General features: G+C 48.0%; 2 protein-coding genes across 4 annotated transcripts in view; one reads left to right on the plus strand and one right to left on the minus strand.

Annotated features, from left to right (window-relative positions):
* The window catches only part of CORO1A (coronin 1A), a 193414-nt gene extending 185212 nt beyond the window's left edge, over positions 1-8202 (minus strand). Inside the window, exon 1 of one of the 2 annotated variants that reach the window (XM_069734952.1) lies at positions 8131-8202. The gene's annotated coding sequence lies outside the window, so the exon portion shown is untranslated. The remainder of the gene's footprint in view (positions 1-8130) is intronic. The other variant, XM_069734951.1, reaches the window with a different exon arrangement.
* Positions 8203-8229: 27 nt separating this feature from the next.
* Positions 8230-19358, plus strand: NUDT9 (nudix hydrolase 9). Of its 2 annotated transcripts, XM_069734954.1 has the most exons (9): positions 8269-8372; positions 8915-9003; positions 9149-9361; positions 10961-11056; positions 11442-11528; positions 14520-14631; positions 18575-18718; positions 18893-18977; positions 19054-19358. In XM_069734954.1, exons 2-9 carry the CDS (start codon positions 8942-8944, stop codon positions 19197-19199), a joined length of 945 nt encoding a protein of 314 aa, XP_069591055.1. In that variant the 5' UTR covers positions 8269-8372; positions 8915-8941; the 3' UTR covers positions 19200-19358. The 2 variants fall into 2 exon arrangements, with proteins under 2 accessions (XP_069591054.1, XP_069591055.1); XM_069734953.1 differs by lacking the exon at positions 8915-9003 and having other exon boundaries at positions 8230-8372.
* Positions 19359-27135: the final 7777 nt, after the last annotated feature.

Here is a 27135-nt window from a genome sequence, read left to right on the forward strand (position 1 = left end):
GTGTAGAATTTCTTAGAACAAATTTATTAAAGCCATAATCAAGCAACGTTTCGACCGGTATACGGTCTTTGTCAAGCATAAAACACAACAGGGGCAGCCATCTTAAATAGCAAGGGTGCCACACAGTGCACCAATCACCATCGATCACCTCCCCCACATATAATACATAACATCTAGAAAAAACAGACATCAATATTCAATATCTACATGTATCACAAATGAACCATCTTATAATATAAAAAACACCACAAAACGCCGTACAGATGCAGAGTTACTCCCATATTCATCCTGGATTCATACGGTGTTCTTTCCTGTATATTCGTTTCCATAGGGACACTCAGCCAATCATAGGATCCGTTTATGCTTGACAAAGACCGTATACCGGTCGAAACGTTGCTTGATTATGGCTTTAATAAATTTGTTCTAAGAAATTCTACACCCGGATGGAGCGCTGTTCTTTCTACGTTTCTCTGACTACATTGGGTCCGGGACGGTTCCCTGGATGGTGAACGGACGCTCCGATATAGAGTGCTGTCAGCCGCTATTTACTCTTTTGTATATATTGCACAATGATTTTTTCTGTAGGTTTTCACATTTTCTATAACAACTATGTGATAAAAACCTGGGACGGGTTAAAACGTCTAAGGCTCCTTTCACACTAGTGTCGGAATCTCCCCGTCGCAATGCGTCGGGGAGAGATTCCGACGCTAGCGTTTGCTGCATTGCACAATGGAGGCAGCGGATGCATTTTTCCGGCGCATCCGCTGCCCCATTGTAAGGTGCGGGGAGGTGGGGGCGGAGTTCCGGCCGCGCATGCGCGGTCGGAAAAAGCGGTCCGTCGGGAGAAATAAACGTTACATGTAGGGTTTTTTTCTCCCGACGGTCCGCCAAAGCACGACGCATCCGTCGCAAGACGGATGCGAAGTGTGCCAATCCGTCGCAAATGCGTCGTCAATAGAAGTCTATGGGGAAAAAACGCATCCTGCAAGCACTTTTGCAGGATGCGTTTTTTCTGCAAAACGACGCCATGTGACGGATTTAAAAAAACGCTAGTGTGAAAGTAGCCTTAGCATCATATGTATCTCCATGCATTTTGACATGTTGTTTGTGCCTGCTACTATAATAAAATCACGCATGACTCAAAATTCCACGAGAGTGCGTCCGATTCCTCTATACTAAGGTCTAGGTGTCACGATTCCCCTGACCGCTGTCACCAATTGGTCAGGATTCACACCGTGACCGTCACCCCTACGTCACGGATTGAGGTGACTTTAGGCCAACAGACGGCTATCACATGTGCAGGGGGGCTTATCTTAGTTATCCCTCCACTCCACGATGTGATGAAAAACCACACACAAGGCTATTGACCTCTTAGTTTACAGCAGGGGCTTATTTTAGGTATCCCACTGCTTTTCTATATACCACGAACTGCAGGGATTTATGTATATCCCGCTTACAGTTCCACTTAACACTTGCAGCTCTCTGGCGCCCCCCTTACTCTCAGGTCAGATTAGGTACTGCACCTAGGGTAATTAGTCGCCAGACAGGCTGCCTGCTATGTACTGGCTATTGGGCACGCTGCAGCGACGCGATAAACTACTCCCACTTAGGCAGGAACAATAATTATCAACGCCGCAGTCGCTATAACGCCACCCAACTACCCAGTACAAAATGTATGCTGCCACCAGCTTCGATTAAATGGGTCCGAAGCTAACCCAACACAACAGTAGCGTATTTCCCTTCAGAAGACGTAGGGTACGGTTTAGAACTGGAGAATGAACTAACATATAATATTATATCCCATAAAAAATTAGGCAGTGCTTTATCAAAAATATTTTATAAAGATATTACAAATGAGACAATTGCAAATAGGTACACGGGTAATTATAACATAAAGGGAATAAATGAGAAAAAGCAACACTCACATGTTCAAAGCATGACAGGCAACCAGGCTAGGGCAGTTTTCCATACATCCCAACTCATGGGATGTACTCAGCTCTTCCAGGAAAATAGGACAAGAAGGAAGCTGGGGATGTGTGCAGACAGTTATAGCTTAAGCCTGTAACATCCCAGAAAGGGGTTGGATCACCTCGTCCCTCCTACCTCTTCAGTTTACTGATTTTACCCTAACCTATATCTAATTTCTATAATTCTGCTACAAAACATCTCATAGTCCTAACAAATCCATCATTCATCTCGGATTAACGTGAGCATTCTAATGAGATCAAAGATGTCCTATCTGGGATACATATTTACAGAGAAAACCCTACTTCTTTACCAGACGGAGTTAGAAGCCCGTGTTTCGGGGAATGGGTAGGTACACCAAGTGAGAATAAGAATATATATTTTCGTATGTCTAGCTTAAATCGTTTGCCTAATATCTAACAAAAACTAAACAAAGAATCTCTCATGGATCCTCGAAGTTTCTACTTCACTTATAGCTGAACAAGAGCTTACACAGGAAATGCCGGTCGTAAATACTTTTGGCTCTCCTAACCCCCACACTCTCTGAGAAGGAAAGCCAGGAATTTGCAGTATCACTCCAAGAAGGGGGGCTTAGCCCACGCAGGCTAGCAAGAGAACTACTTATGATATTTCATACCATATCGTGACACTAGGTTTCGCACAGCCTGTACCCTTAGCCTGTTAGACCCTCCACAGTACGACCACTACGCTGATCCTAACTGGCCAAGATCCAGGTGGACCAAAATAAAGGAAAAAACAAAAATATAACAAAAAAGACCTAAAAAATATACTTTAATGACAATAATTAAAACTAGGAACCACATAAATCAAACTATAAACCTATAGTAGGGAGCCTAAGAATTAGGATCTGGTAGTCGTTAGATACAAATGATTATAGGAAAGGACTAGGGAGGATAGAGGTGCCAATGTTTATATTTAGGCTTACATTTCCATCTGCTTTCAGTCGGTCTGTTATTCTATTTGTCGCCATGAGGTGGGGATATTGTGCAATGGGCTATTTGTATTTTACATCCTATATACCGTATTTGTACTTGTTGGCTGTGATGTCATATGAAAACAACGCAAAATTTCTCCATATGGACTAGGGAGTCCTCAGTGGTTGATACCTTTTAATGGCTAACTGAAAAGATGGTAACAAATTGCAAGCTTTCGAGACTACACAGGTCTCTTCATCAGGCAAAGACTAAAACAAATTCTGAAGAATCACATTTATGCACAACATGGCATAAAAAAAAAAAAGGAAGAGTCTGGGAATATAAACTGATGACGCCCTTTGACACTCACACTGCAGGAATGAATGTGTTGCATGGATTTATGTCTTTTTACATCAACTAAGGAACTTGCCCTTCAGACTGTGTGGGGTCATCACAACAGAGACCCTAATCACAGGACAATAAAATAATCCTTATCTAACAATTGGCCCAATATTTATGGACGTAACTGTTTATCACCCATGGTAATTCTGCTTCATGTCACCTGGCTTATCCATGTTTTTTTCTTTTCTTTTTTTTCTACGCCATGTTGTGCATAAATATGTGATTCTTCAGAATTTCTTTTAGTCTTTGCCTGATGAAGAGACCTGTGTAGTCTCGATAGCTCGCAATTTGTTACCATCTTTTCAGTTAGCCATTAAAAGGTATCAACCACTGAGGACTCTCAATTCTAAATATTTTTCTGTCTACTGGCTAACACGGTACCAAGATATATTTACACGTGCTGCGCCGATTCTTTGGAATGCACTACCTAGGTTAATACGATTAATCCCCAATCCCCACAGTTTTAAGCGTGCCCTAAAAACTCATTTGTTCAGACTGGCCTACCGCCTCAATGCATTAACCTAACGATCCCTGTGTTGCCTATTTATAATAATAAAAAAAAAAAAAAAAAAAGTTCCTCGCATCATGTTCTCATACACTTTATGCAGTATTAGCCCTCTGTGTCTGTACTGCTACATACTTAGGCAGGTAAGGCTAGGTTCACACTAGCGTTGCGCCGCCCTGCGTCGGCGACGCAACGCACGTAAAAACGCGCGCAAACGCGCGCGTTTTGCGACGCGTGCGTCGTTTTTGACGAAAATCGGACGCACAGAAAATGCTACAATGTAGCGTTTTCTTGCGTCCGACGCTAGCGTCGGAAACGACGCACGTGGCGAAAAACGCCACCAAAACAACGCACGCGTCCCCTATGTTAAACATAGGGGCGCGTCGCCGCTGCGTCGCCGGCGCAACAGCGACGCACATTGGCGGAACGCCAATGTGAACGTAGCCTAACTGGTTCATGCAGCTTTACATGAACACCTGAGCCTTACACTATAGCTGGTCCGAATAACTAAAGCAATTGTTACCATCCACCTCTCGCGTCTCCCCTTTTCCCCATAGTTTGTAGCTTGCGAGCAGCAGGGCCCTCATTCCTCCTGGTATCTGTTTTGAACTGTGATTTCTGTTATGCTGTAATGTCTATTGTCTGTACAAGTCCCCTCTATAATTTGTAAAGCGCTGCGGAATATGTTGGCGCTATATAAATAAAAATTATTATTATATATTATTATATTTCTTTCCTGTATCCATATGGACTCACATTCAACTTCATGTTTCATGGAGTATTTATTGAATAATTCATAAATAAATACTGTTCGTGCATCCATATTTGACTTTGCAGTAGATCCCCTTTTTATTCCGGTTTTATGTCTTGTTAGTTATTTATATATATGTTTAATAAAAACTCATTATTTTATACTTACCTCATTATTTTTTATTGGAGTACTTCTTTTTGGGTTTATAGATTGACAATAGCCTTATGACCAGTCATAACTGCCATAAATGAAGCCCGTTGACTGTTATGGGGCCTGTTGAGTTTGCATTAGGTTGTCATAGAGCAGTCTACTGCTACTTTTCTTGCCATTGCAACAGAGTCGGCGTGAATGAAGTTTAGAAATTACCCAGTAAAGGGGTTGTCAATGCCCTATGCCGAGTCTATCATTTACTTCACTGCAAGTAGAGCTGCAGTACTGGAGAGCGGCCAATACATGGTACACAGCACTGTTCTGGCTTCTTCCCCTTTGTATGGAACCTGATGGTTGGGGGTGCTGGATTTAGAAACCCACCGTACAGTGCTGTTCTGTCTTCGTACCCTATATGTATGGGATCCGATTATTGGCGGTGCTGGATTTAGGACCCCACCATACAGTGCTGTTCTGTCTTCGGACCCTATGTATGGGATCTGATTGTTGAGGATGCTGGGTTTAGGACCCCACCATACAGTGCTGTTCTGTCTTCATACCCTATATGTATGGGATCCGATTATTGGCGGTGCTGGATTTAGGACCCCACCATACAGTGCTGTTCTGTCTTCTTACCATGTCTACGGGACCTAATTGTTGGGGGTGCTGGATTTAGGACCGCACCGTACAGCGCTGTTCTGGCCTCGTACCCTGTGTATGGGATCTGCTCGCTGGGGGTGCTGGATTTAGGACAACACCAAACAGCGCTGTTCTGTCTTCGTACCCTGTGTACAGGATCTGATTATTGGGAGTGCTGGATTTAGGACCGCACCGTACAGCGCTGTTCTGGCCTCATACCCTGTGTACTGGATCTGATTGTTGGGGGTGCTGGATTTAGGACCCCACCGTACAGTGCTGTTCTGGCCTCATACCGTGTGTACTGAATCTGATTGTTGGGGGTGCTGGGTTTAGGACCCCACCGTACAGCGCTGTTCTGGCTTTGTACCCTATCTACTGGATCTGATTGTTGGGGGTGCTGGGTTTAGGACTGCACCATAAAGCGCTGTTCTGTCTTCGTATCCTGTGTACGGGACCTGATTGTTGGGGGTACTGGGTTTAGGACCCCACCGTACAGCGCTGTTCTGGCCTCGTACCCTGTGTACGGGATCTGCTGGTTGGGGGTGCTGGATTTAGGACTCCACCATACAGCGATGTTCTGGCCTCAGACCCTGTGTACTGAATCTGATTGTTGGGGCTGGGGTTTAGGACCTCACCATAAAGCGCTGTTCTGGCCTCATACCCAGTGTACTGAATGTGATTGTTGGGGGTGCCGGGTTTAGGACCCCACCGTACAGCGCTGTTCTGGCCTCATACTCTGTGTACGGGACCTGATTGTTGGGGGTGCTGGGATTAGGACCCCACCGTAGAGCGCTGTTCTGGCTTTGTACCCTGTCAACTGGATCTGATTGTTGGGGGTGCTGGGTTTAGGACTGCACCATAAAGCGCTGTTCTGTCTTTGTACCCTGTGTACGGGACCGGATTGTTGGGGGTGCTAGGTTTAGGAACCCACCGTACAGCCCTGTTCTGGCCTCGTACCCTGTGTACTGAATCTGATAGTCGGGGGTGCCGGGTGTAGGAACTCACGGATATGATATCGTTTACCCGTCTTACGTATAGACTTTCTCTCTGGGCCCTGGACAACCCCTTTAAGATCTTCTTACACCGGAAATCTTTGATTTCATCTTGGTAAGCGATTCCAGGCAAAGAAGACTGAATATTCGGATGTTCCCATGTTCGAGGGTTCTTGTTCTCCTCAGGGATATCTTCAGGACGTCGTGTGGCCTCCCCGCCGTATCTGCTGCGTGTGTCATGTGACCTCCCTGCCGTATCTGCTGCGTGTCATGTGACCTCCCTGCCGTATCTGCTGCGTGTGTCATGTGACCTCCCCACCGCATCTGCTGCGTGTCACGTGACCTCCCCGCCGTATCTGCTGCGTGTCACGTGACCTCCTCGCCGTATCTGCTGCGTGTCACGTGACCTCCCCGCCGTATCTGCTGCGTGTCACGTGACCTCCTCGCCGTATCTGCTGCGTGTCATGTGTCCTCCCCGCCGTATCTGCTGCGTGTCATGTGACCTCCCTGCCGTATCTGCTGCGTGTGTCATGTGACCTCCCCGCCGTATCTGCTGCGTGTCATGTGTCCTCCCCGCCGTATCTGCTGCGTGTCATGTGTCCTCCCCGCCGTATCTGCTGCGTGTCATGTGACCTCCCCGCCGTATCTGCTGCGTGTCACGTGACCTCCCCGCCGTATCTGCTGCGTGTCATGTGACCTCCTCGCCGTATCTGCTGCGTGTCATGTGACCTCCTCGCCGTATCTGCTGCGTGTCATGTGACCTCCCCGCCGTATCTGCTGTGTCATGTGACCTCCCCGCCGTATCTGCTGTGTCATGTGACCTCCCCGCCGTATCTGCTGTGTCACGTGACCTCCTCGCCGTATCTGCTGTGTCACGTGACCTCCTCGCCGTATCTGCTGCGTGTCATGTGACCTCCTCGCCGTATCTGCTGTGTCATGTGACCTCCCCGCCGTATCTGCTGCGTGTCATGTGACCTCCCCGCCGTATCTGCTGCGTGTAATGTGACCTCCCCGCCGTATCTGCTGCGTGTCATGTGACCTCCTCGCCGTATCTGCTGCGTGTCATGTGACCTCCTCGCCGTATCTGCTGTGTCATGTGACCTCCTCGCCGTATCTGCTGTGTCATGTGACCTCCCCGCCGTATCTGCTGTGTCATGTGACCTCCCCGCCGTATCTGCTGTGTCATGTGACCTCCTCGCCGTATCTGCTGTGTCATGTGACCTCCCCGCCGTATCTGCTGTGTCATGTGACCTCCCCGCCGTATCTGCTGCGTGTCATGTGACCTCCTCGCCGTATCTGCTGCGTGTCATGTGACCTCCCCGCCGTATCTGCTGCGTGTGTCATGTGACCTCCTCGCCGTATCTGCTGCGTGTCATGTGACCTCCTCGCCGTATCTGCTGTGTCATGTGACCTCCTCGCCGTATGTGCTGCGTGTCATGTGACCTCCTCGCCGTATCTGCTGTGTCATGTGACCTCCTCGCCGTATCTGCTGTGTCATGTGACCTCCTCGCCGTATCTGCTGTGTCATGTGACTGACCTGTCCGCCACCTGTCGCCATCGTGACCGCGCAGACATACAATACACAAAGCCGCTTCTTCCACACATGTAAATTGGCTGCCTGGTAATTTTCCCTCCATTTTCCCTCCACACACTAGTTTAGCCAGGGGGTGACTGATAACTAGTAGTAGAACTAGTAAGGTGAGGTTTCCACACATTCCCTCCCTATAGCGCTGCCCCCCGGTCCCGGCACGTGTAATATCCGCTCCCTCAGCAGCCGCCTCCTCTCACATTTACCTCAGAACAAGTTCCTGTCAGAAGAACTCGACGCCTCTGCGCACAGCCCGCTCGGAAGCCACGACGCCCCGCCCACTGTTACCATGGAGCTAGCAGGCGTAGCCGTCTGTTTTGCGCCTGCGCAGTATGTCGTCCCGACTACTACCTGCTTGCGCCAGTCAGCTGCTCCAGGCCGGGTGCGTTGTGTTCGGGCTCCGCGCTCAGCACCTGCTACTCCCGACCAATCACAGCGCTCCTGGCAGGTAAGTGGGTCCTGAGCTGCCCCTGCGTCCTATCAAAACCGCGCTCCGCTTGATTGACGTTTATTTCGACCAATCACCCTGGGAACTGCTGGTAGTGGCATCATATCACCCCTATCATAGTATACATCCGCGCCCCTCAGCCTGCCGGCGTAATCCAGTCACCATGGTGATTACTCACTGCACTCCTAGGCCTTGGGAAGGTAACATCTGACAGCCATGGGATAATATAATCATTTTCACCTGTTTAAACCTCCCCCGCCCACCGCTGTAATGGTCCCTTCCAGTAATAGTTTCCAGAGATCATGTGACCACAGCAGCCAATCCCTGATCTTGTGCCTCTACCAGAGGCTTGTGATTGGCTGCAGCAGTCACATGGGTATCTGTGATGTCATCACTATGGGGAAATGACCGATCCGAGCCGCCTGCATCCGAGGACGGCGCTTGTATCCGAGGTTGTACAGCAGCACAGAGTGTTTCAGCGTGTTGGAGCCATGTTTTATGATGCTGTACTGATCCTGTCGCATCTTCCCGCCTGCGTCTAGGGGTGAGGTGTGTGACCGGACGTGTGGATGCCGGGTAGCGCCCTGACTCGAGTTGTTACCGCGGCCTCCGTCACCGCTGCGCTCGTCAGGTGCGCTCATCTGTACTGTTGTAGTGCCGCCTTGTGTTCTCTGTGTGTCAGGCTGCCCCGTATTTCTGGAATTGTGTTCATGCACCAGGAGACTCTGGCTGAGCAGCTGCAGGTCCTTGTCCTGACTCGGTTCTTTCTCCCGCAGTGTCCTGTTGTCATACTGGTACAGCAGCCGTCCGCCAGCGATGGCGACTCACGTCAAGGCGTTGACCTCCCCGTACCCAGGCTCCAAGGTGGAGAGGAGGCCGGTTCCCCAGGAGAAGGTCAGCTGGTCTGTAGAGTGGCCGGAGTATCAGCCCGTAGAATACACTGCCCCCTCCGTTCTCGCCCAACCTCCCTGGGCCGACCTTCCACAAAGGTGAGAGGTGCGTGGAAGCCGCCGGACCAGTCCGGCTAGTCTCGTGTAGCGCTTTCTGGTAACACCCAGGCTGGGCGAGGATTTTGGCTCTGGGTTCTCAGTGTTCACTCCCGGGTCGGGGGTCTTCATCAGGAGCGTTCATCGCAGATTCCTTCTTATGACGCCCAACTATACAGCACAGCGTCCCTTACGTATAAAGCCGCTACCGTGTTCTGAGCAACGGGGACCTCTAGTGTAAAAGTGTGGAACAGCCACCACCGAGCCGGCCGTCTCCTGCAGCAGGCTGTCCAAAAATTATCCAAAACTGGAGCAGGGTCCCCTGTCATATGTAAAGGTGTCACACCAAGATTACAAATTACGCACAGATCCTGATAAAGGGGCTTGGTGTTGACTTTTTGAATAGTGCGGTGGTCGCACATGCAGGTCAGCTGTCCATTCGTTCTCTATGGCACAGAGCAGTGTCAGGCTGTCTCCAGTACGCTCATATTTAAGGGGGTTGGCTCATGGTTTTTTTGTCCCCCAGCAGATAAGAAGCTGGAAGGCAGAGGAGCTGTGCGTTCCTGAACAAAGAACATGAGACAACCCCTTTAAATGTGTGAGTGCCGGAGTCCAGAAGCGTGGTGCTGCTCTACCTCCTTCCTGCTTGCCTGGGGGCGGGGTGTTCCTGATGATTGACAGCTCAGACCTGCGGCATCGTCCCACGCTGCGCCCTCACCCGTCCCGCATGCAGAGAGCGCTTTGCCTCGGCAGCATCAGACGGGTCTAGAAGGCATGGAGCTTGCTCCTTGCTTAGGAGACCAACCACCACTGTCAGGGACTGCTCATTGCCAAGGTTACCGGCCACCTCTGCAGTCTACCAGTGGTGGTTGGCCTCCTAATCATTATGCTCTCAAATTAAAAATTCCCCTTGATTTTGAGAACGGAGAGGATTTTTAGTAAGAGCTAAATTGTAAAGTTGCTTATTTTTCACCAGCATGTTGCAATTTTATCCATTTAACAAAATTAACCAGCCCCTTTAATACATGGAGCAAGGGTGGGGGGCATGTGGGACCATGCGTCTATCCTGTTGGGGAACACCATAGACCGTCCTCAGGGTGGGTGGGGGTCCCAGTTATCAGCAGTGTATTACCGATCCTGTGGGTGGCTGAAAAAGACAAAACCATGAATGTGACTTTATCGAATTAGTCATTTTTTTATTAAAGGGAACCTGTCACCTGAATTTGGCGGGACCGGTTTTCGGTCATATGGGCGGAGTTTTCGGGTGTTTGATTCACCTTTTCCTTACCCGCTGGCTGCATGCTGGCCGCAATATTGGATTGAAGTTCATTCTCCGTAGTACACGCCTGCGCAAGGCGTAAACCGGTCCCGCCAAATTCAGGTGACAGGTTCCCTTTAAGACTGAGTTACACCCAGAGCTGCAATCACAATTCCTCCGCCTGCTGTACTTGCTTGCTTGGACCACGTCTCTATTACCGTGTGCTCTGTACTAACACTAAACCACATGCGTCCTGAGAGCCAACAGAAAAGCAGCAGAAATGTGCCTGCAGATTTGGATGTGACTGGAGTACAGTAAAAGATGGATCTTCATGTGTTTTGCAGCAATGAAGACTTCTGCCCCAAGTACAACGCTCTCGACGGACAAGTAGAGAGAACCAGTTTTGAAGGGACGTACGAAGTAATAGACGGATGGCCGAGGTGAGTGCGGGCGACATACAATGGGGTATCCTACCGAGGTGAGTGTGGGCGACATACAATGGGGCGTCCTACCGAGGTGAGTGTGGGCGACATACAATGGGGTATCCTACCGAGGTGAGTGTGGGCGACATACAATGGGGCGTCCTACCGAGGTGAGTGTGGGCGACATACAATGGGGCGTCCTACCAAGGTGAGTGTGGGCGACATACAATGGGGTATCCTACCGAGGTGAGTGTGGGCGACATACAATGGGGCGTCCTACCGAGGTGAGTGTGGGCGACATACAATGGGGCGTCCTACCAAGGTGAGTGCGGGCGACATACAGTGGGGCGTCCTACCGCCTCTACAGCAAGATCTGACTTCGAGCATTTGCTTCTTTTCACAGGAACCCCATGGGGCGCACAGGGATAATAGGGAGAGGACTTTTGGGGCGATGGGGACCTAACCATGCAGCAGACCCCATCATAACCAGGTGAGCGCTGCTGCTGATACCGCTGCTGCTACTACTTACACTGCTGCTACTAACGCTGCTGCTACTACCACCACTGCTACTACTGCTGCTACCGCTACTGCTGAAACGTGGCTGGATGAGAGCCATGACTGGGCTGTTAACTTGCAGGGCTATAGTCTGTTCAGAAATGACCAAACGGATAAGCGAGGGGGAGGGGTGTGTCTGTATGTAAAATCGTCCTTAAAACCCATCTGGCGTGATAAATTACTGATAGGGGTTTGTTATAAGTCTCCAAAAATAATGGAAGCAATGGAGAATATCCTCGTAAAGCAAATAGATGAAGCTGCGACTCAAGAAATCATTATTATGGGGGACTTCAACTACCCTGAAATAGATTGGGGAACGGAAACCTGCAGTTCCAGCAAAGGTGATCGGTGTCTGACAACTATGAGAGACAATTACCTTTCACAACTGGTTCAGGACCCAACAAGAAGGGGGGCACTGCTAGACCTAATATTAACCAACAGGCCAGACCGCATAGCAAATGTAAGGGTTGAGGATCACTTGGGGAATAGCGATCACAAAATAATAAGTTTTCATGTATCCTTTAATAAGATGTGTAATAGAGGGGTTACAAGGACACTAAACTTCAGGAGGGCAAATTTCCAACGGATGAGAGAGGATCTTGGTGCAATTAACTGGGACGATATCCTGAGACACAAAAATACACAAAGAAAATGGGAGACGTTTATTAGCATCCTGGATAGGACCTGTGCACAGTATATACCGTATGGAAATAAACATACTAGAAATAGGAGGAAACCAATATGGCTAAATAGAGCTGTAAGGGGCGCAATAAGGGACAAAAAGAAAGAAGAATATAGAGAATTAAAGGAAGTAGGTAGTGAGGAGGCATTAAATAAATACAGAAAATTAAATAAATTCTGTAAAAAGCAAATCAAGGCAGCAAAGATTGAGACAGAGAGACTCAATGCCAGAGAGAGTAAAAATAATCCTAAAATATTCTACATAAATAGTAAGAAACTAAAAAATGATAGTGTTGGCCCCTTAAAAATAGTCTGGGTGAAATGGTGGATGAGGATGAGGAAAAAGCCAATATGCTAAATGACTTTTTTCATCAGTATTTACACAAGAAAATCCCATGGCAGACAAAATGTCTAGTGATAAAAATTCCCCATTAAATGTCACCTGCTTAACCCAGCAGGAAGTGCGGCGGCGTCTAAAAATCACTAAAATTGACAAATCTCCGGGCCCGGATGGGATACACCCTCGAGCACTGCAGGAATTAAGTACAGTCATTGATAGACCATTATTATTTATCTTTAGAGACTCCATAATAACAGGGTCTGTACCACAGGACTGGCGTATAGCAAATGTGGGGCCAATATTCAAAAAAGGGACAAAAACTGAACTCGGAAATTATCGGCCAGTAAGCTTAACCTCTACTGTGGGTAAAATCCTGGAGGGCATTCTAAGGGACGCTATACTGGAGTATCTGAAGAGGAATAACCTCATGACCCAGTATCAGCACGGGTTTACTAGGGACCGTTCATGTCAGACTAATTTGATCAGTTTCTATGAAGAGGTAAGTTCCAGATTGGACCAAGGGAACCCAGTGGACGTAGTGTATATGGACTTTTCAAAAGCTTTTGATACGGTGCCACACAAAAGGTTGATACATAAAATGAGAATAATGGGGATAGGGGAAAATATGTGCAAGTGGGTTGAGAGCTGGCTCAGGGATAGGAAACAAAGGGTGGTTATTAATGGAGCACACTCGGACTGGGTAGCGGTTAGCAGTGGGGTACCACAGGGGTCAGTATTGGGCCCTCTTCTTTTTAACATATTTATTAATGACCTTGTAGGGGGCATTCAGAGTAGAATTTCAATATTTGCAGATGACACTAAACTCTGCAGGGTAATCAATACAGAGGAGGACAATTTTATATTACAGGATGATTTAGGTAAACTAGAAGCTTGGGCTGATAAATGGCAAATGAGCTTTAATGGGGATAAATGTAAGGGCATGCACTTGGGTAGAAGTAATAAGATGTATAATTATGCGCTTAATTCTAAAACTCTGGGCAAAACCATCAATGAAAAAGACCTGGTTGTATGGGTGGATGACAAACTCATTTTCAGTGGCCAGTGTCAGGCAGCTGCTACTAAGGCAAATAAAATAATGGGATGCAGTAAAAGAGGCATAGATGCTCATGAGGAGAACATAATTTTACCTCTATACAAGTCACTAGTGCGACCACACTTAGAATACTGTGCACAGTTCTGGTCTCCGGTGTATAAGAAAGACATAGCTGAACTGGAGCGGGTGCAGAGAAGAGCGACCAAGGTTATTAGAGGACTGGGGGGTCTGCAATACCAAGATAGGTTATTACACTTGGGGCTATTTAGTTTGGAAAAACGAAGACTAAGGGGTGATCTTATGTTAATGTATAAATATATGAGGGGACAGTACAAAGACCTTTCTGATGATCTTTTTAATCATAGACCTGAGACAGGGACAAGGGGGCATCCTCTACGTCTGGAGGAAAAAAGGTTTAGGCATAATAACAGACGCGGGTTCTTTACTGTAAGAGCAGTGAGACTATGGAACTCTCTGCCGTATGATGTTGTAATGAGTGATTCATTACTTAATTTTAAGAGGGGACTGGATACATTTCTGGAAAAGTATAATGTTACAGGGTATATACACTAGATTCCTTGATAGGGCGTTGATCCAGGGAACTAGTCTGATTGCCGTATGTGGAGTCGGGAAGGAATTTTTTTCCCCAATGTGGAGCTTACTCTTTGCCACATGGGTTTTTTTGCCTTCCTCTGGATCAACATGTTAGGGCATGTTAGGTTAGGCTATGGGGTGAACTAGATGGAATTATGGTCTTCCTTCAACCGTAATAACTATGTTACCACTGCTGCTGCTGCTACTCTCCACAGTTATCATACCAGAATGTGTTTTACATTTTGCTCCCCCTCCAGGTGGAAACGATCTACTGCAGGGGAGAAGATGCAGTATTCCGAGACTGGGAAACCTGTATTACAGTTTGTATCAATACAGAGGAAGGACTGCGGCCAGTGGGCGATCCCGGGGGTGAGTGCAGAGCACATTACAGGCCCTGAGTGAAGGATGTGTGAAGATGGTACTGATCAGACACACAGGTCACCGCAGGTAGGATTACACAATGTGACCCCTCTCACAGGGAGCACTGACAGTCATCGCTCCAAGCAGATATAGACAGAACTACACCTCCTGCTTCAAAGACAAGACAGGACCTGAGCACCAGGGCGTTCATAGGAAATGTCACTGACAGAAACTGGAGATGTACGACTGCTGTGTATCCTCTAATGTATCCCGAGATCATGGTGCAACAAGGATTAGTACCATAACTCCTATAATACTGCCACTATGTACAAGAATATAACTCCTATAATACTGCCCCTATGTACAAGAATATAACTCCTATAATACTGCCCCCTATGTACAAGAATATAACTACTATAATACTGCCCCCTATGTACAAGAATATAACTACCATAATACTGCTCCTATGTACAAGAATATAACTACCATAATACTGCCCCTATGTACAAGAATATACTATAATACTGCCCCCCTATGTACAAGAATATATCTACTATAATACTGCCCCCCTATGTACAAGAATATATCTACTATAATACTGCCCCTATGTACAAGAATATAACTACTATAATACTGCTCCTATGTACAAGAATATAACTACTATAATACTGCCCCTATGTACAAGAATATAACTACTATAATACTGCCCCCCTATGTACAAGAATATAACTACTATAATACTGCCCCTATGTACAAGAATATAACTACTATAATACTGCCCCCCTATGTACAAGAATATAACTACTATAATACTGCTCCTATGTACAAGAATATAACTACTATAATACTGCTCCTATGTACAAGAATATAACTACTGTAATACTGCTCCTATGTACAAGAATATAACTACTGTAATACTGCCCCTATGTACAGGAATATAACTACTATAATACTGCCCCTATGTACAAGAATATAACTCCTATAATACTGCCCCCTATGTACAAGAATATAACTCCTATAATACTGCTCCTATGTACAAGAATATAACTCCTATAATACTGCCCCCTATGTACAAGAATATATCTACTATAATACTGCCCCTATGTACAAGAATATAACTACTATAATACTGCCCCTATGTACAAGAATATAACTACTATAATACTGCCCCCTGTGTACAAGAATATAACTACTATAATACTGCTCCTATGTACAAGAATATAACTACTATAATACTGCTCCTATGTACAAGAATATAACTACTATAATACTGCCCCTATGTACAAGAATATAACTACTATAATACCCCTATGTACAAGAATATAACTACTATAATACTGCCCCATGTACAAGAATATAACTACTATAATACTGCCCCTATGTACAAGAATATAACTACTATATACTGCCCCTATGTACAAGAATATAACTACTATAATACTGCCCCTATGTACAAGAATATAACTACTATATACTGCTCCTATGTACAAGAATATAACTCCTATAATAGTGCCCCCTATGTACAAGAATATATCTACTATAATACTGCCCCTATGTACAAGAATATAACTACTATAATACTGCCCCTATGTACAATAATATAACTACTATATACTGCCCCTATGTACAAGAATATAACTACTATAATACTGCCCCTATGTACAAGAATATAACTACTATAATACTGCCCCCTGTGTACAAGAATATAACTACTATAATACTGCTCATATGTACAAGAATATAACTACTATAATACTGCTCATATGTACAAGAATATAACTACTATAATACTGCCCCTATGTACAAGAATATAACTACTATAATACCCCTATGTACAAGAATATAACTACTATAATACTGCCCCATGTACAAGAATATAACTACTATAATACTGCTCCTATGTACAGGAATATAACTGCTATAATACTGCCCCTATGTACAAGAATATAACTACTATAATACTGCCCCTATGTACAAGAATATAACTACTATAATACTGCCCCCTGTGTACAAGAATATAACTACTATAATACTGCTCCTATGTACAAGAATATAACTACTATAATACTGCCCCTATGTACAAGAATATAACTACTATAATACTGCCCCCTATGTACAATAATATAATTACTATAATACTGCTTCTATGTACAAGAATATAACTAATATAATACTGCTCCTATGTACAAGAATATAACTACTATAATACTGCCCCATGTACAAGAATATAACTACTGTAATACTGCTCCTATGTACAAGAATATAACTACTGTAATACTGCCTCTATATACAGGAATATAACTGCTATACAGGTCCTTCTCAAAAAATAAGCATATAGTGTTAAATTTCATTATTTACCATAATGTAATGATTACAATTAAACTTTCATATATTATAGATTCATTATCCACCAACTGAAATTTGTCAGGTCTTTTATTGTTTTAATACTGATGATTTTGGCATACAACTCCTGATAACCCAAAAAACCTGTCTCAATAAATTAGCATATCAAGAAAAGGTTCTCTAAACGACCTATTACCCTAATCTTCTGAATCAACTAATTAACTCTAAACACATGCAAAAGATACCTGAGGCTTTTATAAACTCCCTGCCTGGTTCATTACTCAAAACCCCCATCATGGGTAAGACTAGCGACCTGACAGATGTCAAGAAGGCCATCATTGACACCCTCAAGCAAGAGGGTAAGACCCAGAAAGAAATTTCTCAACAAATAGGCTGTTCCCAGAGTGCTGTATCAAGGCACCTCAATGGTAAGTCTGTTGGAAGGAAACAATGTGGCAGAAAACGCTGTACAACGAGAAGAGGAGACCGGACCCTGAGGAAGATTGTGGAGAAGGACTGATTCCAGACCTTGGGGAACCTGAGGAAGCAGTGGACTGAGTCTGGTGTGGAAACATCCAGAGCCACCGTGCACAGGCGTGTGCAGGAAATGGGCTACAGGTGCCGCATTCCCCAGGTAAAGCCACTTTTGAACCATAAACAGCGGCAGAGGCGCCTGACCTGGGCTACAGAGAAGCAGCACTGGACTGTTGCTAAGTGGTCCCAAGTACTTTTTTCTGATGAAAGCAAATTTTGCATGTCATTCGGAAATCAAGGTGCCAGAGTCTGGAGGAAGACTGGGGAGAAGGAAATGCCAAAATGCCTGAAGTCCAGTGTCAAGTACCCACAGTCAGTGATGGTGTGGGGTGCCATGTCAGCTGCTGGTGTTGGTCCACTGTGTTTCATCAAGGGCAGGGTCAATGCAGCTAGCTATCAGGAGATTTTGGAGCACTTCATGCTTCCATCGGCTGAAATGCTTTATGGAGATGAAGATTTCATTTTTCAGCACGACCTGGCACCTGCTCACAGTGCCAAAACCACTGGTAAATGGTTTACTGACCATGGTATTACTGTGCTCAATTGGCCTGCCAACTCTCCTGACCTGAACCCCATAGAGAATCTGTGGGATATTGTGAAGAGAAAGTTGAGAGACGCAAGACCCAACACTCTGGATGAGCTTAAGGCCGCTATTGAAGCATCCTGGGCCTCCATAACATCTCAGCAGTGTCACAGGCTGATTGCCTCCATGCCACGCCGCATTGAAGCAGTCATTTCTGCCAAAGGATTCCCGACCAAGTATTGAGTGCATAACCGAACATTATTATTTGTTGGTTTTTTTGTTTGTTATTAAAAAACACTTTTATTTGATTGGATGGGTGAAATATGCTAATTTATTGAGACCGGTTTTTTGGGTTATCAGGAGTTGTATGCCAAAATCATCAGTATTAAAACAATAAAAGACCTGACAAATTTCAGTTGGTGGATAATGAATCTATAATATATGAAAGTTTAATTGTAATCATTACATTATGGTAAATAATGAAATTTAACACTATATGCTAATTTTTTGAGAAGGACCTGTAATACTGCCCCCTCTGTGTGTGTGTTGCAGGGGATGGTGGATCCGGGGGAGCTGGTGACGGCGACGCTGCGCAGGGAGTTCTGTGAGGAAGCGTTGAACTCTCTGGAGAGCTGTGGAGAAGAGCCGGACACAGAGCAGAGGATCCAGAGCCTCTTCTCTCAGGAGCACTTGCCGGTAATGTTTGCCTGGTGGTCCCTGGCATTGTTCTCGGGGGGCTCGTTCTCGTGCACTCTTCAGGCTCTTTGGCTGTTGAACGCCGCCTTTCTCTTTTTGCCTTCGTGTCAGTCTTTACTGTCATCTTCTGAGGTTCAGGATGAGCTGAATTTCGTGTGTGACCGTCCATTGCAGGTGTACAGGGGCTACGTGGACGACCCTCGTAACACGGACAACGCCTGGATGGAGACGCAGGCTGTGAATTACCACGATGAGACAGGTGGGTATTCGGGGCGGTCTCGTTACCTGCCCCGGTCCTGCATCCTCTGATGCCCGCGTTTGCCCTCTCCCATCAGGGCACATCCTGGACCGGTTGGCCTTACAGGCCGGGGACGACGCGGGCAAGGTGCAGTGGGTGGACGTCAGCGGCAGCTGCAGCCTCTACGCCAACCATGCCCAGTTCCTGCAGATAGTGGCAGAGAAGAGGGGCGCCCACTGGTAGCTGGCAGGACTGCTTGCCCTTTTGCCACGTTCTGCCCATCTTGCGGGTGTTACCGGCGTCTCCAGCTCTCCGTCACCTCGGCAGCGGGTTCACCATCCGCCCTCAGAGCAGACATCCGTCATCACCAACCTTTGGATTGTAATAAAAGAAGTTTGCTGATTGGCATCGTGTTCATTCTCTGCGAAAGATAAATATTGTGCAACCGCTGCCCGGGAGGGGCGACCCCACCCAAGAACACTGCCCGTGCTGCCCCCCGGAGTCACGTGTACCTTCCACCTCTCATAATGTGATATTAGACATACCCCAGAGCTGCAATCATGATTCTGCCACTTCCGAGCGCCCCCGGCCTTCCGTGCTTGCCCCGGTGATCACAACAGTCAGGATTAAAGCTTGGTAGATGATGAATGGCTCTCAGACGACACGCCTGCTGACTGTTTCCACTACAGAGGTACAGTGCGTGCAGCTCTGGAGCACAGTGAAGGCGGTAACTCGGTGATCGGATATGTTGAGGATGAGGGTTACCTCCGATCTCGCACTTAGTCGCCGGTGTTTGCCGTCTGTGACAGCACCTTCCGCCCTCGGGCCATGGTATGAGCCGCAGAGCCGACATTTCTGGCCCACAGTGCCGTGTGTGTGGTGGCTGCCGCCATCATGTAACAGCCTCTCCCCGGGGGATCGCTCCCCGTGAGCTGGACCCGCCGGCGTCAGTCTACTGCACTTTTCTCATTGTATTCATGAGCTGAGGAGCGGTTCCCACCCCGAGAGGAGCGTCCGCACTACTGAGGAGGCCGCCTCACACCTCACCTTATATGTGAACACGGCAGCCAATCAGCAGACATCTCCGCTGCACTAGACGAAAGAAGCCTGACTTTGGTTGGTTGTTGTGTGCAGCCAATCAGATCTCTGCATACAGAGTGAAGCACTGGTTGCTATGGACGACGAAGACATCTGTGAGGCCTCACGGCGGCTCGTAACCGGTCCTGGAGGCTGAGGAGGCCGCGAGTATTCTGTACGGCCCGAGGTATCCGCCACTAGGTACACGGTATCACACAGGATCAGATACACGGCCCCGCCGACGGTATCACACAGGATCAGATACACGGCCCGGAGACGGTATCACACAGGATCAGATACACGGCTCAGCACACTGTATAACACAGGATCAGATACACGGCCCCGCAGACGGTATCACACAGGATCAGATACACGGCCCCGCCGACGGTATCACACAGAATCAGATACACGGCCCCGCCGACGGTATCACACAGGATCAGATACACGGCCCGGAGACGGTATCACACAGGATCAGATACACAGCCCCGCAGACAGTATCACACAGGATCAGATACACGGCCCCGCAGACGGTATCACACAGGATCAGATACACGGCCCGGAGACGGTATCACACAGGATCAGATACACAGCCCCGCAGACAGTATCACACAGGATCAGATACACGGCCCCGCAGACGGTATTACACAGGATCAGATACACGGCTCAGCACACTGTATAACACAGGATCAGATACACGGCCCCGCAGACGGTATCACACAGAATCAGATACACGGCCCAGCAGACGGTATCACACAGGATCAGATACACGGCCCGGAGACGGTATCACACAGGATCAGATACACAGCCCGGAGACGGTATCACACAGGATCAGATACACGGCCCCGCAGACGGTATCACACAGAATCAGATACACGGCCCCGCAGACTGTATCACACAGGATCAGATACACGGCCCGGAGACGGTATCACAGAGGATCAGATACACAGCCCCGCAGACAGTATCACACAGGATCAGATACACGGCTCAGCACACTGTATAACACAGGATCAGATACACGGCTCAGCACACTGTATAACACAGGATCAGATACACGACCCCGCAGACGGTATCACACAGAATCAGATACACGGCCCAGCAGACGGTATTACACAGGATCAGATACACGGCCCCGCAGACGGTATCACACAGAATCAGATACACGGCCCAGCAGACGGTATCACACAGGATCAGATACACGGCCCGGAGACGGTATCACACAGGATCAGATACACGGCCCCGCAGACGGTATCACACAGGATCAGATACACGGCCCGGAGACCGTATCACACAGGATCAGATACACGGCCCCGCAGACGGTATCACACAGGATCAGATACACGGCCCGGAGACGGTATCACACAGGATCAGATACACGGCCCCGCAGACGGTATCACACAGAATCAGATACACGGCCCAGCAGACGGTATTACACAGGATCAGATACACGGCCCCGCAGACGGTATCACACCGGATCAGATACACGGCCCCGCAGACGGTATTACACAGGATCAGATACACGGCCCCGGCAGACGGTATTACACAGGATCAGATACACGGCCCCGCAGACGGTATCACACAGGATCAGATACACGGCCCGGCCGACGGTATCACACAGGATCAGATACACGGCCCCGCAGACGGTATCACACAGAATCAGATACACAGCCCCGCAGACGGTATCACACAGAATCAGATACACGGCCCCGCAGACGGTATTACACAGAATCAGATACACGGCCCCGCAGACGGTATCACACAGGATCAGATACACGGCCCCGCAGACGGTATCACACAGAATCAGATACACAGCCCCGCAGACGGTATCACACAGAATCAGATACACGGCCCCGCAGACGGTATCACACAGAATCAGATACACGGCCCTGCAGACGGTATCACACAGGATCAGATACACGGCCCCGCAGACGGTATCACACAGGATCAGATACACAGCCCGGAGACGGTATTACACAGGATCAGATACACGGCTCAGCACACTGTATAACACAGGATCAGATACACGGCCCGGCAGACGGTATCACACAGAATCAGATACACGGCCCCGCAGACGGTATCACACAGGATCAGATACACAGCCCGGCCGACGGTATCACACAGGATCAGATACACAGCCCGGAGACGGTATCACACAGGATCAGATACACGGCCCGGCCGACGGTATCACACAGGATCAGATACACGGCCCGGCCGACGGTATCACACAGGATCAGATACACGGCCCCTCAGACGGTATCACACAGGATCAGATACACAGCCCGGCCGACGGTATCACACAGGATCAGATACACAGCCCGGAGACGGTATCACACAGGATCAGATACACGGCCCGGCCGACGGTATCACACAGGATCAGATACACGGCCCCGCAGACGGTATCACACAGAATCAGATACACGGCCCAGCAGACGGTATCACACAGGATCAGATACACAGCCCCGCAGACGGTATTACACAGGATCAGATACACGGCCCCGCCGACGGTATCACACAGGATCAGATACACAGCCCGGACACGGTATCACACAGGATCAGATACACGGCCCGGCCGACGGTATCACACAGGATCAGATACACAGCCCGGAGACGGTATCACACAGGATCAGATACACAGCCCGGCCGACGGTATCACACAGGATCAGATACACGGCCCCGCAGACGGTATCACACTGGATCAGATACACGGCCCCGCCAACGGTATCACACAGGATCAGATACACGGCCCCGCCGACGGTATCACACAGGATCAGATACACGGCCCCGCAGACGGTATCACACAGGATCAGATGCACGGCCCCGCAGACGGTATCACACAGGATCAGATACACGGCCCCGCAGACGGTATCACACAGGATCAGATACACGGCCCCGCAGATGGTATCACACAGGATCAGATACACGGCCCGGAGACGGTATCACACAGGATCAGATACACGGCCCCGCAGACGGTATCACACAGGATCAGATACACGGCCCGGAGACGGTATCACACAGGATCAGATACACGGCCCCGCAGACGGTATCACACAGGATCAGATACACGGCCCCGCAGACGGTATCACACAGGATCAGATACACGGCCCTGCAGACGGTATCACACAGGATCAGATACACAGCCCCGCAGACGGTATCACACAGGATCAGATACACGGCCCCGCAGACGGTATCACACAGGATCAGATACACGGCCCCGCAGACGGTATCACACAGGATCAGATACACGGTCCCGCAGACGGTATCACACAAGATCAGATACACGGCCCCGCAGACGGTATCACACAGGATCAGATACACGGCTCAGCAGACGGTATCACACAGGATCAGATACACGGCCCCGCAGACGGTATCACACAGGATCAGATACACGGCCCCGCCGACGGTATCACACAGGATCAGATACACGGCCCCGCAGACGGTATCACACAGGATCAGATACATGGCCCAGCAGACGGTATCACACAGGAGAGGATTAGATACACGGCTCAGCAGACAGTATCACACAGGACAGGATTAGATACACGGCTCAGCAGACAGTATCACACAGGATAGGATTAGATACACGGCTCAGCAGTCAGTATCACACAGGAGAGGATTAGATACACGGCTCAGCAGTCAGTATCACACAGGAGAGGATTAGATACACGGCTCAGCAGTCAGTATCACACAGGATAGGATTAGATACACGGCTCAGCAGTCAGTATCACACAGGATAGGATTAGATACACGGCTCAGCAGTGAGTATCACACAGGATAGGATTAGATACACAGCTCAGCAGTCAGTATCACACAGGAGAGGATTAGATACATGGCTCAGCAGACAGTATCACACAGGAGAGGATCAGATACACGGCTCAGCAGACAGTATCACACAGGATAGGATTAGATACACACCTCAGCAGACAGTATCACACAGGATAGGATTAGATACACGGCTCAGCAGACAGTATCACACAGGAGAGGATTAGATACACGGCTCAGCAGACAGTATCACACAGGATAGGATTAGATACACGGCTCAGCAGACAGTATCACACAGGAGAGGATTAGATACACGGCTCAGCAGACAGTATCACACAGGATAGGATTAGATACACGGCTCAGCAGACAGTATCACACAGGAGAGGATTAGATACACGGCTCAGCAGACAGTATCACACAGGAGAGGATTAGATACACGGCTCAGCAGTCAGTATCACACAGGATAGGATTAGATACACGGCTAAGCAGACAGTATCACACAGGATAGGATTAGATACACGGCTCAGCAGTCAGTATCACACAGGAGAGATTAGATACACGGCTCAGCAGACAGTATCACACAGGAGAGGATTAGATACACGGCTCAGCAGTCAGTATCACACAGGAGAGGATTAGATACACGGCTCAGCAGTCAGTATCACACAGGAGAGGATTAGATACACGGCTCAGCAGACAGTATCACACAGGATAGGATTAGATACACGGCTCAGCAGACAGTATCACACAGGATAGGATTAGATACACGGCTCAGCAGACAGTATCACACAGGAGAGGATTAGATACACGGCTCAGCAGACAGTATCACACAGGAGAGGATTAGATATACGGCTCAGCAGTCAGTATCACACAGGAGAGGATTAGATACACGGCTCAGCAGTCAGTATCACACAGGATAGGATTAGATACACGGCTCAGCAGTCAGTATCACACAGGATAGGATTAGATACACGGCTCAGCAGTGAGTATCACACAGGATAGGATTAGATACACAGCTCAGCAGTCAGTATCACACAGGAGAGGATTAGATACATGGCTCAGCAGACAGTATCACACAGGAGAGGATCAGATACACGGCTCAGCAGACAGTATCACACAGGATAGGATTAGATACACAGCTCAGCAGACAGTATCACACAGGATAGGATTAGATACACACCTCAGCAGACAGTATCACACAGGATAGGATTAGATACACGGCTCAGCAGACAGTATCACACAGGAGAGGATTAGATACACGGCTCAGCAGACAGTATCACACAGGATAGGATTAGATACACGGCTCAGCAGACAGTATCACACAGGAGAGGATTAGATACACGGCTCAGCAGACAGTATCACACAGGATAGGATTAGATACACGGCTCAGCAGACAGTATCACACAGGAGAGGATTAGATACACGGCTCAGCAGACAGTATCACACAGGAGAGGATTAGATACACGGCTCAGCAGTCAGTATCACACAGGATAGGATTAGATACACGGCTAAGCAGACAGTATCACACAGGATAGGATTAGATACACGGCTCAGCAGTCAGTATCACACAGGAGAGATTAGATACACGGCTCAGCAGACAGTATCACACAGGAGAGGATTAGATACACGGCTCAGCAGTCAGTATCACACAGGAGAGGATTAGATACACGGCTCAGCAGTCAGTATCACACAGGAGAGGATTAGATACACGGCTCAGCAGACAGTATCACACAGGATAGGATTAGATACACGGCTCAGCAGACAGTATCACACAGGATAGGATTAGATACACGGCTCAGCAGACAGTATCACACAGGAGAGGATTAGATACACGGCTCAGCAGACAGTATCACACAGGAGAGGATTAGATATACGGCTCAGCAGTCAGTATCACACAGGAGAGATTAGATACACGGCTCAGCAGACAGTATCACACAGGAGAGGATTAGATACACGGCTCAGCAGTCAGTATCACACAGGAGAGGATTAGATACACGGCTCAGCAGTCAGTATCACACAGGAGAGGATTAGATACACGGCTCAGCAGACAGTATCACACAGGATAGGATTAGATACACGGCTCAGCAGTCAGTATCACACAGGAGAGGATTAGATACACGGCTCAGCAGACAGTATCACACAGGAGAGGATTAGATACACGGCTCAGCAGTCAGTATCACACAGGAGAGGATTAGATACACGGCTCAGCAGTCAGTATCACACAGGAGAGGATTAGATACACGGCTTAGCAGTGAGTATCACACAGGAGAGGATTAGATACACGGCTCAGCAGTCAGTATCACACAGGAGAGGATTAGATACACGGCTCAGCAGTCAGTATCACACAGGAGAGGATTAGATACACGGCTCAGCAGACAGTATCACACAGGATTAGATACACAGCTCAGCAGTCAGTATCACACAGGAGAGGATTAGATACACGGCTCAGCAGACAGTATCACACAGGATAGGATTAGATACACGGCTCAGCAGTCAGTATCACACAGGAGAGGATTAGATACACGGCTCAGCAGTCAGTATCACACAGGAGAGGATTAGATACACGGCTCAGCAGGCAGTATCACACAGGAGAGGATTAGATACACAGCTCAGCAGTCAGTATCACACAGGAGAGGATTAGATACACGGCTCAGCAGTCAGTATCACACAGGAGAGGATTAGATACACGGCTCAGCAGGCAGTATCACACAGGAGAGGATTAGATACACAGCTCAGCAGTCAGTATCACACAGGAGAGGATTAGATACACAGCTCAGCAGTCAGTATCACACAGGAGAGGATTAGATACACAGCTCAGCAGTCAGTATCACACAGGAGAGGATTAGATACACGGCTCAACAGACAGTATCACACAGGAGAGGATTGGATACACAGCTCAGCAGTCAGTATCACACAGGAGAGGATTAGATACACGGCTCAGCAGTCAGTATCACACAGGAGAGGATTAGATACACGGCTCAGCAGGCAGTATCACACAGGAGAGGATTAGATACACAGCTCAGCAGTCAGTATCACACAGGAGAGGATTAGATACACAGCTCAGCAGTCAGTATCACACAGGAGAGGATTAGATACACAGCTCAGCAGTCAGTATCACACAGGAGAGGATTAGATACACGGCTCAACAGACAGTATCACACAGGAGAGGATTAGATACACGGCTCAGCAGACAGTATCACACAGGAGAGGATTAGATACACGGCTCAGCAGTCAGTATCACACAGGAGAGGATTAGATACACAGCTCAGCAGTCAGTATCACACAGGAGAGGATTAGATACACGGCTCAGCAGTCAGTATCACACAGGAGAGGATTAGATACACGGCTC

Source organism: Ranitomeya imitator, chromosome 7, assembly GCF_032444005.1.
Source record: "Ranitomeya imitator isolate aRanImi1 chromosome 7, aRanImi1.pri, whole genome shotgun sequence".
In the NCBI taxonomy this organism is placed as follows: Eukaryota; Metazoa; Chordata; class Amphibia; order Anura; family Dendrobatidae; genus Ranitomeya; species Ranitomeya imitator.